Source organism: Onychomys torridus, chromosome 5 (genome assembly GCF_903995425.1).
Source record: "Onychomys torridus chromosome 5, mOncTor1.1, whole genome shotgun sequence".
In the NCBI taxonomy this organism is placed as follows: Eukaryota; Metazoa; Chordata; class Mammalia; order Rodentia; family Cricetidae; genus Onychomys; species Onychomys torridus.
This window is the reverse complement of record NC_050447.1, coordinates 45567390-45581032: the sequence shown is the minus strand read 5'-3', so window position 1 is coordinate 45581032 and position 13643 is coordinate 45567390. Positions and strand designations below refer to the sequence as shown.

Genomic DNA, 13643 nt, shown 5'->3' with positions numbered 1-13643 from the left:
TTTTAAATGCTTCTACTGATGCATTCATGAAACTTCTCCACAGTGGGGGAGGCGAGGAGGGAAGGGCTTTGTTTCTTTTAGGGAAGGCTCTGAGCTCACTTCCACAGCAAACACTCAGGACACCTGCCTGGTACTTCTTGCTGCCTCAAGGAGGTCTGCATGACTCTCCAGGGGCTGAGGCTGGCAGCAGCTCAGGCTGTGGATGCTGCAGAGACCTGAGGCCTTCCCTCCTCCTCCCCTCATGGAGTTAGGGTGCTGGGTAGCCCCTCCTCCACCGCCTGCTAAGGCAATGTTGCTACTTTCTTTTCTACAGATTACTAAGTTCCCATTTTCTTTTTTCTCAACACAGAATCCTTCACATGAGCACTTTACCCCCCCAAAATGTACACCCACCCATGACCACCAGCACAACTTAGAGGTGCAAGCTGCAGCTCCTGGCTTCTTCTCACGGGTGCAGAGACGTGTGCTGAACTGACAGCCCTCAGAGCTGTTTGCAGAACCATGCACTGCCTGTGCACACCTCTTCTGTAAGCCCAGAACAGCCGAGGCCTCCCCAGCCTGTGGGAGGAGGAAGCCTTAGCCAGGCTGCCCTGCACACAGCCTCACACTCTGGGTCTGCTCTGGTAGGACCTTCAACTTGGCCACAGCACAGCAGAAGGCAGACCCCACCAACAAGTGCAGGCTACACCTGAGGTCTCCTCTGCATCTCTTGCGCTGGCACCTACTAGCAGCACTATTAGGAGGTATGGCCTTATTGGAGGACGTGTGTCACTGTGGGGATGGGCTTTGCAGTCTCTTTTGCTCAAGCGTCCCTCAATGTGACAGTCAGTCAACTTCCTGGTGTCCTCTGGTCAAGATGTAGGACTCTCAGCTCCAGCACCACACCTGCCTGCACGCCTCTGTGCATGGTCATGGTGATAATGGACTGAACCTCTGAAACTGTAAGCAAGCCACCCTAGTTAAATGTTTTCTTTTTGAAGAGTTGCTGAGGTTATGGTGACTCTTCATAGCAATAAAACCCAGCCTGATCTCTTCTTCTTCTTCTTCTTTTTTTTTTTTTTTATGTTCACTGGTATTTTGCCTGTATGGATGACTGTGTGAGGATGTCAGAAGCTCTGAAACTGGAGTTATAGACAGTTGTAAGCTACCATGTGGGCTCTAAGAATTGAACCCAGGTCCTCTGAAAAAGCAACCAGTGCTCTTTTTTGTTTTTTGTTTTTTGTTTTTTTGTTTTGTTTTTTTTTTTTGGTTTTTTGAGACAGGGTTTCTCTGTAGCTTTGCACTCTCCTGGAACTCACTAGCCCAGGCTGGCCTCGAACTCACAGAGATCCACCTGGCTCTGCCTCCCAAGCGCTAGGATTAAAGGTGTGTGCCACCACCGCCTGGCGGCGCAATCAGTGCTCTTAATCACTGAACCATCTCTCCAGCCCCTGATATTTTATTTTTTCAATGTTATTAGTTTTTTATTAAAAATGGATTTTTTTTCCATACAATATATTCTGATTACAGTTTCCCCTCCCCAACTCCTCCCAGATCCTATCCACCCACTCAAATTCACACCCTTTCTTCCTTTAATTAGAAAACAAACAGGCAGTCAGGTGGTGGTGCATGCTTTTAATCCCAGCACTCAGGAGTCAGAGCCAGGAGGATCTCTGTGAGTTCAAGGCCAGTCTTGTCTATGGTGTGAGACCCAGGACAGGCACCAAAACTACACGGAGAAACCCTGTCTCAGAAAAACAAACTAACAAACAAACAAAAAGATCAAAAGAAAAAGCACAAGAAACACATACATACACAAAAACACACATATTCATACACACAAAATCCATCAAACGAAGTCAGAAAACATAATATATAAGCAAAAGACCTATAAAGTTTAAAAAAAAAAAAGATAAAGCAAACAAAAATCCAAAATACCATCAAGTGCATTTTGTATTGAACATCTACTGCTGGTTATGGGGCCTGCCCTTAAGTGTGATTCTTATACCCAGTGAAATTCTGTTGGAGAAAGCTGATTTTTCCTTTGTGAGTGCTTACCAATTGGGGGTAGCTTCCCGGTTAGGGATGGGGGTTTGTGTCCACTTCCCCTCTCAGCCCTGCAACCTCATCTGGCTTGGACCTATGCAGACCCTGTACATGGTGCCAGTCTCTGTGAGTTTGTGTGTGTGGCAGTCCTCTGTGTCTAGAAGGCCTCGTTGTTTCTGGGTGTTCTCCATCCCCAGTGGCTCCTACAATCTCTCTGTCTTCTCTTCCGCAGAGTTCCCTGAGCCCTCAGGGAAAGGATTTGATGGAGACATTCCATTTAGGACTGAGTGTTCCAAGGTCCTCGCTCTTTGCACACTGACCAGTTGTGGGTCTCTGTATTTGTTCCCATCTACTGCAGGAGGAAGATTCTCTGATGATGGCTGAGCAAGACACTGATCTATGAGTATAACAGAATGCTGTTGGGTCTTTTTTATTTCTTTCTGTATTCCTTTAACAGAACAGTAGTTTTTATTTTATCCTAGGTCACGGCCTATCTAGTCTCAGGCCCTTAGCCACCTAAACAGTATCAAGCATGGGTTCCATCTCATGGAGTGGCCTTAAACTCAATCAGATAATGGTTGGTTACTCCTACAACTTTTGTACCACTATTGCACCAGTGTGTCTTGTAGATAGATCACCATTGTAGATCAAAGGATTTGTAGCTGGGTCGATGTTTGCCTTTCTCCTCTGGTAGCATTCGGAGTACCTTCCAGTACCACGCACACTAGTCAGTAGGGCTGAAGACTCTAGGTAGGCACCAGTTCAATGTCTCCATGTTCAATGAGGTATATAGGTGTTGTCTTTAGCAATCGTGCCTAGCCATCTGTTTGTGGGAAGTTACCAGAAGCCTTGTTACAGCCCAGTCTTCTGGAGGCCTTTTCCCAGGTGAGGTCCCCTCCTCTCAGATACCCCTAGTCAAACTGACATAAAACTAGCCAGCACAACATGCAAGGCTGGGCTTCAGGAAGAAGCAGGATCCATCCATGAGAACCTCTCTTTCTTCTCTTGACCGGCAGTCCATCTGCACACTTGGTTCCCTCTCAGCCATCCAGTCTCCCCACATTTCCAGAGGACAATCTGGAATCCCCTTCCTCTTGGTGCATCCAGCACTCGACAGAGTGTGGCCTCTGCACACAGGGATCGTAGCCTTTCCCTCTCGCTATAGCACAGTGTGACTGAGGTCACCATTCTGGGTCCAAGCTGGGAACCCTTATGCTGCATGCCAAATGAAAGCATACTTAAGCATAGTGAGGAGACAGTGACACTGTGGAGCAGGAAGATTTGAGACCACCAGCCTATCCGTGCACTATATGGCATGTCACCTGGTCGGTCCCCCAGGACTTAATCTCCTCATCCATAAAATGGGTATAATTTCCATTGTTTAATCACCATGAAGGTGGAACAATTTGTGGTACAAGGTATGTTTTTACTCAGGGGCCAGCACACAGTGAGCATTATTAGATTGCTCTCACCAACACTATCACAACTGGCACCATCACCCTTGTTACCACAGGTTTCTTCCACCGCCTCCACCACCTCCACCACCTCCACCACCTCCACCACCTCCACCACCTCCACCGCCTCCACCACCTCCACCACCTCCACCACCCATCACCATCATCAGCACCATCAGCACAGTCAGTATCGCTGTCACTGGCTTCCTCATCACCGGACCCAAAACACACCAGCTAAGTACCACCACCAAATGCCTCAGGCCAGGCCACAAGGAACAGAACAACTGAGTCCTCTCCAGATCTGACCCCCAGTCTGCACATTAGCGTCTCTGGCTCCCACAGTTCCTGCTTCAATCCACCATCCTTGCCGGCCAGCTGGCAAATCCCGCCCCTCACTCTCCACACAAGGCAGCCCTTTCGTCTGCTGTAACTCTTGCCCTGGTCAACACCGGGTCCTTCACCCAGACGGGCAGCACTTTTCCTGCAGTCCCCAAGTACAAAACCCAGCACTGGCACTCAATCACACAGTCCTGATACAGCTCCTGTCTGCCTCGCCTTCTCTTCTGAGCAGAAACTCCACATCTCCTCCTTCTCCCCCACCTTCCCCTCCTCCGCCCTCCCCTCTCCTCTTCCCCTTTCTCTGCAGCAGAATTCATACTCAGTCTGATGGCAAATAGGAACAGGAGAAAACTCCTACAGACATTTCCAAAGAAAAGTGCTGAGACCCATGACACTCCACAGCTGGAAGCAAAGGCAGCATGTAACTTCAGGGCATCATGTCACTGAAACCCCACTAACACACCCTAACACCAGACAGTTCTTTGGGAGAAGCTGTCCTGTACCCTGATATCTATGCACTGGATGTCAGTGGTATCCTGACTTCAGCTGTGACAACCAAGCATGGCTCTAGACATGGCCACATGCTCTTGGGGTGAGGGGGAGCCAAACCACTATAGCTGTAAACCAGTCACCGCCCTAGATGGCAGGACTAGGTACCTCAGCAGGCTGACAAGTGGGTCATCATACCTACTGTGACAGTTGATCTTCAGAGTTAACTTGATAAGACTTGCCTTACTTACTCTAGGAACAAACTCCTGACATATCTGCGAGGAGGTTTCTAGACCGAGGTAACTTAGTGGGAAGACGCATCGGAACTGTGGGCAGCACCATCCCATGTGCTGGGGGCCCAGACTGAATATAAAGGAGGAGGCAAGCTGAGCACCAGCGTTGTTCATCTCTCTCCATTTCCTGGCTGAGGATGCGGCTAACTGGCTGCCTCACGCTCCTGCTGTGGAGCCTTCCCTGTCATGACTGTCTGCATCCTCAAACTATGCACCAAAATAAATCCTTTCTTTTTAAATTGCTTCTGGTCAGGTATTCTGTTCCAGCAGAGAGAAAAATAAGTGTTGATTTGAATAAGAATGGCTCCCCTGGGGGGTGGGGGGGAGTGTGGCACAGGCCTTTAATCCCAGCACCTAGGAGGCAGAGGCAAGTGTTCTCACAACAAGAGTTCCAGACCAGCCTGGTCTACAAAGTGAGTTCCAGGACAGCCAGGGCTACACAGAAAAACTGTCTCAAACTCCCTCCCAAAAGAATGGCCTCCATAGGTTCATGTAGTTGAATGCTTAGTCACCAGGGAGTGGTCCTCATTAATAGGATTAGCATGATTAGAAGGCGTGGCCTTCTTAGAGGAAGTCCGTCACTGGGGTGGGCTTTAAGGTTTCCAAAATTCCACACCCAGCCCACTGTTTCTCTCCCAACCGCTTCTCCAGTACCATGCCCGCCATACCTGCTGCCCTGCTTGCCGTCATGATAATGATGGACTGAACGTCTAAAACAGTAAGCCAGCCCCCAATTAAAGGCAGGAGTTGCTGTGGTCGTTGGTGTCTCTTCACAATAGAACAGTGACTAAGGCAATAACCAATACATTTATCCAAAAGTCACACCCCACTTGCTAAGTCTTGTATAATATTAGCGGGACCAGCTTTAATATTCTACATCCCAGGGGCTCAGGAGAGAGAACTACTAACAGCGAGGACTATTTTCGGGAAATAGAATCTCAGCACACCGAGCTCTATAGTCCACTTGCTTTAATTCCTCTGGCATAACATCTTATCTACACAGCTTCAGTTCTGTTCTTGTGCCTAGCTCCTTTCTTGCCTGATTTCTCTCTATAGTAATCTACTGCTCCCTCTAAGTTCTATCTTAATTCTCTCGTCTTAATTCTGCCTCAACTAGGTCCTTTTTATCCTGTTCTTACCCAGCTAGGACTTTCCCATCTGACTCTTCCTCATCTTCCATCTCATTCCTCTAGTCCTCTCTTCTGGCCCTTCAATCTTGACCCCTCCAGGTAGTGACTTTGCCACAACCAGCTGAGTTCTTATGTTGCATTCCTGCATCCCACAGCAGCTAAGGACCCCAAAATTACATGCCCATGGAACCCTCATGTATGCTCATTCCCTCCAGACCCCACAGTGGCTAGCAGATTCCTGCTGCTAAATGTTAACATGCTGACCCCGCCCCTTGGTGCCACCCTATGCCATGATGTAGAAGCCTATTTTTATTTATTTATTTTATTTATTTATTTATTTGGTTTTTTGAAACAGGGTTTCTCTGTAGTTTTGGTGCCTGCCCTGGATCTCCATCTGTAAACCAGGCTGGCCTCAAACTCACAGAGATCCACCTGGCTCTACTTCCGGAGTGCTGGGATTAAAGGCAGGCACCACCGCCTGCCCAGCTTAGAAGCCTATTCTTTTCTTTCTTTCTTTCTTTCTTTTTTTTTTTTTAAAGGTTTATTTATTCTGTATATAGAAGAGGGTGCCAGATCTCATTACAGATGGTTGTGAGCCACCATGTGGTTGCTGGGAATTGAACTCAGGACCTCTGGAAGAGCAGTCAGTGCTCTTAACCTCTGAGCCATCTCTCCAGCCTATTCTTAAGGGAAAATTCCACACCTTCCCTTCTCTCCTCTTCCGCTTTCCACTCAGGAGGTGTACCTTTCAAACCCCTCGTCTCCCCCCTCTTTCCCCTACTCCTGTCTCCCTCTTTCTGTCTTTCTCCTTCTTCATCTCTCTTTTATAATAAACCATTTCCACTCAGATGCAGCCCAGCCGCCATGCCCACACGGACTAGGCTGCCCGCCAGCCTGCAGCTGCATCTGGGGGTCCCGCCACGTACAATTAATTCCTAACACTGAGAAGCCATTAAATGAACCCTGAGTCCCTGTTAGTCCTAAGGCCTGCTCCTTCCAAGGGGTCCAGAGGAGTCTCTTGTCTAAGCTTTTGGTCTCTGTGTCTTTCTGCCTCTCCACAGACACCCTCACCAAGCAGGAACACCAATCACAGCCCGTTCAAAGTCACAGTTCCAGTTTCTCTTTTAAGTCTGGCTCCTCTGCCCACCAGAAATACCGAGGCCAGGAGAGTAGTAGATACTTCAACTGCCTACGAAAGCAGAAGCAGCAATGATGGCCGCAGAAATCAGAAGGAGCATGCGCAGGGTTCACCAAATGCTGTGGAGCAGGGGAGCCCCTCTGAGGAGGCTCCCCATGGCTTACTCCAGTTGTAGCCTCTGCAGTTTGGCAGCAATGTCCCGGTCTAAAGATAAAACAATGTTAACACAGAAAGGTCAAGCCAGTCAACAGGAAGTCAAGATACCTACTGGTCCCCAGCACGACCCTGTGGGCTCCAGAGGATTTGCATCTAATTTAGCAATTCCGGAAACCTTATCAGGTACTTGGTACCTGGAGAGCTATCTCCAAACTAAGGTAGATTAAGAGGAAAAGAGGCAATGCGTGTTCTCTCTCTCTCTCTCTCTCTCTCTCTCTCTCTCTCTCTCACACACACACACACACACACACACACACACACACACACACACAAATAAATTGTTTAAAATCTTATTAAGAAATTACTCAGGCTGGAGAGATGGCTCAGAGGTTAAGAGCACTGATTGCTCTTCTAGGGGTCTTAAGTTCAATTCCCAGCACCCACATGGTGGCTGACAACCATCTGAAATGAGATCTGGCGCCCTCTTCTGTATACATAATAAATAAATAAATCTTTAAAAAAAAAAAAAAAAAAGAAAGAAAGAAATTACTCAACTCTACCAGTCAATGGACAAGTATAGAAGTTTACAGTGGTGTGGGTGAAGGTGTGGGGACCGACCTCACAGTGGAGTGATACCAAACTGCCCTATAAAGTGAAAACACACTGCACCCTTGACCTCAGGCGCCCACACCTGTACACACAGAAATGAAACCAGGGTTGCATCTCCCTTGGCATATAACCCATGAATTTCACACCAAGCCTATGGGGAAGGGGGATCCACGTAAAAAGCTATACACCAGGGATGGAGAGAAAACTCCATGGTTAAGAGCTTTCACTGCCCTTGCAGAGGACCTGGCCTTAGTTCCCAGCACCCACAACTGATGACCTTCTGATGCCCATAAACACCTGCACACACATGCACATAAACTCACAGAGGTACACACCTATACAGATACATTTAAAAATAAATAAATAAATAAATCTTTAAAAATAGAAAACCTGATTTTAAACGTTTAAAAATATTCCAAGCTGGGCGGTGGTGGCCCACACCTTTAATCCCAGCACTTGGGAGGCAGAGGCAGGCGGATCTCTGTGAGTTTGAGGCCAGCCTAGTCTACAGAGTGAGATCCAGGAAATGTGCAAAGCTACACAGAGAAACCCTATCTCGAAAAACAAAAACAAAACAAACAAAAACAAAAATTCCAAATCTTTAAAAAAAAATTGTTAAAAAGATGGCAGCGGTAGCACATGCCTTTAATGCCAGCACTCGGGAGGCAGATCCGACAGCCAAGGCACACAAATAAAAAAAAAAATTAAAAACCTTTAAACATAAAAAACACAAATGTTCCAAACCACACTCTTTAAGTTAGATAGAAGATGGACACCATTCAAACTACCTAAAATCAACAGATGAACAATTTTTTTTTTATGTAGAATAGCTACACTGTAGAATATTACTTGGATATCTAAAGGAATAAAATTCTGTTCCACACTAAGAAGTGGATAAATCTTAAACTGTGAAGCAGAAATTAGCCATGTGAAAGGTCATAAACAAATAGGACTCCCTTCCCACACAATGGCCTCAACAGCAGCATTTGCAAAATCAGAAAGTAGATTCAGGGCTAGGGGAGAGAGTCAGCAGGGGGAGTCAGAGGAAGCGGGTCAGGGAGACGGGTCACTTATTGAAAATGTTCCAGAATTGACCATGGCAGTGCCGACATATAGTTAATCATACTAACCACCATGGTGGCCTTTGTCAGAGGCAGGAGAATGTCAGTGACTGGTGTCTTCCTCAATTGCTCTCCACCTTATATTTTAAGACAAGGTTCCTTGCTGAACCTGCACCTCACTGACTGGCATTAGGCTGGCTGACCAGTACATCCCAAGGACCCTCCTGTCTGCCTGCCCAGCTCTGGGATTATAGGTGTGTGCCACCATGTCTGGCTTTTATGTGGGTGATGGAGATTCAAACTCTCTCTCTTTTTCTCTCTCCAGGGACTCTCTACATACCCCTGACTGACTGTCCTGGAACCCTCTAGGTAGACCACTGGCCTCGAACTCACAGATATCTGCCTGCCTCTGCCTCCCAAGTACTGGGATTAAAGGTGTGTGTTACAAGCCAGGCAGTGGTGACGCACATCTTTAATCCCAGCACTTGGAAGGCAGAGGCAGATGGATCTCTGAGTTGAGGCCAGTCTGGGCTACATAGAGAAACCCTGTCTCAAAAAATAAAACAAAACAAAATGAAAAAGTGTTTCAGGTTTTGCCAGGTGGTGTGGTAGATCTCCAGGTTAGAGGGCAGCCTGGGCTACACAGAGAAACCCTGTCCAAAAAAGCAAGCAAACAAAAACAAACAACAAAAAAGATGCATGCCACTATACCTGGCCCAGCATTCTCTTAAACCCATCATCCTCCTGCCTCCAGAGGGCCGAGATTACTGGTTTGAGCCACCACACCTGAATTTGCAGTGTCTCCTTAAATCATGAACTGTAAGTATGTTAAGTTGATTTTGTTTCAATGAAACCACGACATTTTAAGAAGACTGTAAAAAGAGCCATTGCTGAAGCTAGTGACAAATGTCTGCGAACAGCGCACACTGTCCCACTCTGGGTTCAACTGTTACAGTGAGGCCAGGCCCACGGAAGAAAGAGACAGACCACCTTGTGCCGAGGAGGAGCCAGCCCCAGGCGAAAAGAAAGCCCAGAGTAGAAGGTGGCAGTTGCCATTTGCATTAAATAAGTAAATACACACCCGTGACATGAATGTAGACTATTACCAGAAGACAAACTAGGCTGCTTAGGAGCCTGACATATCAGCTTCGGTGACCCAGCATCACCTTGGAAGTAATCGCCTCCCTCAGATTGTCCTGTGGCCCTGTCTGCCGCACCTCTTGATTGCTAAGGGATGTAGGAGGACCCAGCCCACTGTGGGAGGTGTCATCCCTAAGGAAGCTAGCTGAGCGAGCCAGAGACAGTAAGCCAAGCTAGCAAGCAGCGTTCTCCCGTGGTGCCTCTTTGTTTCTGCTTGGAGCCCCTGCCCTAGCTTTCCTCAATGATGAGCTGTACCTGTAAGAGGAAATAAATCTTTTCCTACCCTATTTGTTATTGTTCACACTGTGTACCACAACAAAGATCAAGCTAGGACAGAGCTTATGTGTAGGGTATGGGTGAAGGGTCAAAGGTGAAAGGCACTCATCAGCTCCTTAACTTCTAGAAGTACTTTCTTCTTTTTTTTTTTTTTAATTTTTCTATTATCAGCTTGATACAATATAAATTCTTATCCTAACAGTGAAATGTTTCATTGAGGCTTGCCCAGTAATTGAGTAAAACCAAAACTTATTATAAGCCACAGTTATCCTAGGGTCCCCCTGCTATATAGGCTCCCTGGTTCTGTAGGTTGCAGTCTGATTGTTCTTTGCTTTATATCTAGTATCCACTTATGAGTGAGTACATACCATGTTTGTCTTTCTGGGTTTGGGTTACCTCACTCAGGATGATATAAAGTACTTTATTCTTTAGACAAGATCTCACTATGTAGCCCTTGAACTTAAAATCCTCCTGCCTTAGCCTTCTGAGCACTAGTATTTCAAAGGTACATTGTAGTTTTTCACTGAAAAGCTATTCAGCTGCCAAGATGGCTCTGTGGGTAAAAGCACTTGCCACCAAGCCTGACGACTTAAGTTTGATCCCTGGGCCCCACATGGTAAAAGGAGAGGACCAAGTCCTATAAGGTGCCCTCTGGCCTTCACTTGTGTGCCAAAACACACATATACACAAATAAAGAAATTGGTATAAAAAAAATCTTGTTAATTATTCAATAGGGACCTGGAGACCTAGCTCATTTGTTAGAGTGTTTGCCTTCCATGCACAAAGCCCTGGGTTCTGTCCTCAGCATTGCATTCAAACAAACAAACAAAACCAGCATTGTGGTGCACGCTTCTCATCCCTGCCCTGAGAACCAATGTTAGGAAGACCATAAATTGAAGGTCATCCTTAGCTCCACTCCATGTTCCAGGCTAGCTACATGAGATCCTTCTAAAACAAACACGACGGGCTAGATCACTCAGTGGCTAAAGGTGTTTGCCACCCAACCTGCTAACCTGAGTTCTGAGAGACAACTCCCACAGGTGGTCCCCAGACCTTCATACGAGTGTTATGGTCAGGCACACATCCACATATGCACACCAAAATAAATAAAGAAATAAAACTCACACTAACCAATAAGCAATAAAATTAAAGCACATCTCTGCAACTGAAAATTGCTTCTCTTTTTTTTTTTTTTTTTGGTTTTTCGAGACTGGGTTTCTCTGTGTAGCTTTGCACCTTTCCTGGAACTCACTTGGTAGCCCAGGCTGGCCTCGAACTCACAGAGATCTGCCTGGCTCTGCCTCCCAAGTGCTGGGATTAAAGGCGTGCACCACCATTGCCCGGCGAAAATTGCTTCTTTAAGTGCCCTGACTCTGGCTGCTGCAAGCAATCTCCTCAGACAGTGGGGGAACTGAGTCAACAGCCCAGTGTAAGGGTGCTGAGGAGAGGCACAGCCATCAGAACCAGAATCTCATCTGAAAGCTGCAAAATATCCAATGATTTTTTTTCCCTGTGCCCTTAAATGCCAAAGTAAAAGCCTCCTGCCACTGTGGTTTGCAATAAAATAAATAAATAAATCGTTAGCCTTTTGGCTACCAAGCTCCCAGGCTCCCCAGACCCCAGCCAGTGAGCCTTTCAGAAGCCAGACGGCTTGACAGCTCTGGGAACCAGCTGAAGCCTGCTGCTGTTTCGATATCACGGGCCACATTGACCAACTGGGGTGGCTGTCTTTCACAAGAACTTCCCTGGATCAACTTCCCCTACCTGCTCTCAACCCCACCCCACCCCCACCGCCACAAAAGACACTTTTGTCTTTAAAAGAAGGACCAGGGTTGGCGATTTAGCTCAGTGGTAGAGCGCTTGCCTAGCAAGCGCAAGGCCCTGGGTTCCGTCCTCAGCTCCAGCACAAAAAAAAAGATTGGACCAAAGCGACGTTCATCCTGACGAATTCGACACTTAAAGGCTGGAGAATGAACAGGGGCTACTCCGGTGGGCGGGGCCCATCGAGTACTTACGGAAGCCCTCGATCTTGTCTGCAGTCTTGCTCCATGCCACCTGCCGAGTCTCCATGATCACCTGTACCGTCCTCCGCTCCGAGGCGCCCTTGCGGGCGCTGAACACAGTCATCACCGTCCCTAGCTCCAGGGCTCTCTTAATCTGACTCTTCTCATATTCTGGAAGCGTGTCCACATTGACCATGGCGGTCATTGTCAGTCACTCCAGGGAGAGAAAAGAAGCAGGAGAAATACGGAGGCTCTGAGGGGCAGGATAAAGAAAAAATAAATGGACTGGTTTTAATTAACGGAGCTGGGTGAGCGAGTGGGGCGTCAGCATCAGGAGACAAGAGCCTGTCCCAGTCTCACTGTGCTGAGCTATAGGTGAAAGTTCTAGTGCCGAGAGCCCTTGGCCACCTAGAGAGTGGAGCCGGAAGGCAGAGGTTTAAATAAAGTCTGGGTGGAGAGCAGGCCTCTGGCTGGCCTCCATGACCCCACCGCTACACAAGCTTTGAATAACCAAATCACCATAGCTTGATGGGTGATCCTCCTGTCTTCTTGTCTGAATTTGAATAACCAAAGCAGTTCAGACATATTCATTAACCTCTGTTCTCCAGCAGTGTAGCTCACCTGCTACAAGATTCCTCGCTATCCGTTTACAACAAAGTTAGAGCAACTGGTTCCTCTGCATAACCATGAGGCCAAAAGGGCAGAAAATGCCCAGGCCTGGCAACCCCCAACAAATTCAGGTGTGGGGTCCTGCAGACAGTGGCTTCTCCACACCTCCAATTCCATCCCATCCCTTCTTGGTTTTGTTTATGGGTTTTTTAAATTGATGTTTGTTTTGTGGTTGTTGTTGTTGCTGGTTTGTTTTTGTTTTGTTGTTTGTTTGTTTTTTTTTTGAGACAGGGTTTCTCTGTGTAGTCCTGGCTGTCCTGGAACTTACTCTGTAGACCAGGCTGGCCTTGAACTCAAAGATCCACCTGCCTCTGCCTAGTGCTGGGATTAAAGCGCATGTCACCACCGCCCAGCCCATTCCATTCCTTCTTTAGGAGAAAGTTGTGGCCCTCCAAAGCCCAAAGGGAAAGCTGCAACCTTCAGCAATGCAGAGCATCCAGGGGTCTCGGGAACAGGGCAGTCCAGCAGGCAGCTGGTATTCAAGAGAGTACTCCAATCATTGGACTTTCTCATACCCAAAAGCAATCAGAAAATCCAGAATCCAGACATTCTTCCCTCTTCCTGGCTTCTCCAAGGAGCTCTCTACTGGGCCCTGGACTGTGCTTCTTGCCCTGGGCTCCTGAGATTCTCAGCCCAGTGGCTGGCAGCATTTTAGAACACAATTCCAATTCCATCACTTCTCAGCCCAAAGCCCTAGAGCCCTGGAGCCTGCTGGATAGGTAGCTGCACCTGTATCAGGAGGAGCACCACACCTGTTGGGCCTCATTTCCAGCCATGCAAAGGAAGGCAACATTACCTACCTTGTAAGCACTAAACAAGTGTACCGATCATCTCAGGCCCTTAAAACAAAGACAAAAGCTG

At 47.4% G+C, this 13643-nt stretch overlaps 1 protein-coding gene across 1 annotated transcript in view; it reads right to left on the bottom strand.

Moving 5' to 3' along the window:
- Plcg2 (phospholipase C gamma 2) overlaps nucleotides 1-12330 on the bottom strand; it is a 137194-nt gene extending 124864 nt beyond the window's left edge. Inside the window, exon 1 of the mRNA XM_036187953.1 lies at nucleotides 12126-12330. Within this exon, the coding sequence (XP_036043846.1) occupies nucleotides 12126-12318 (193 nt within the window). The 5' untranslated portion in view covers nucleotides 12319-12330. The remainder of the gene's footprint in view (nucleotides 1-12125) is intronic.
- Between the last annotated feature and the right edge of the window lie 1313 nt (nucleotides 12331-13643).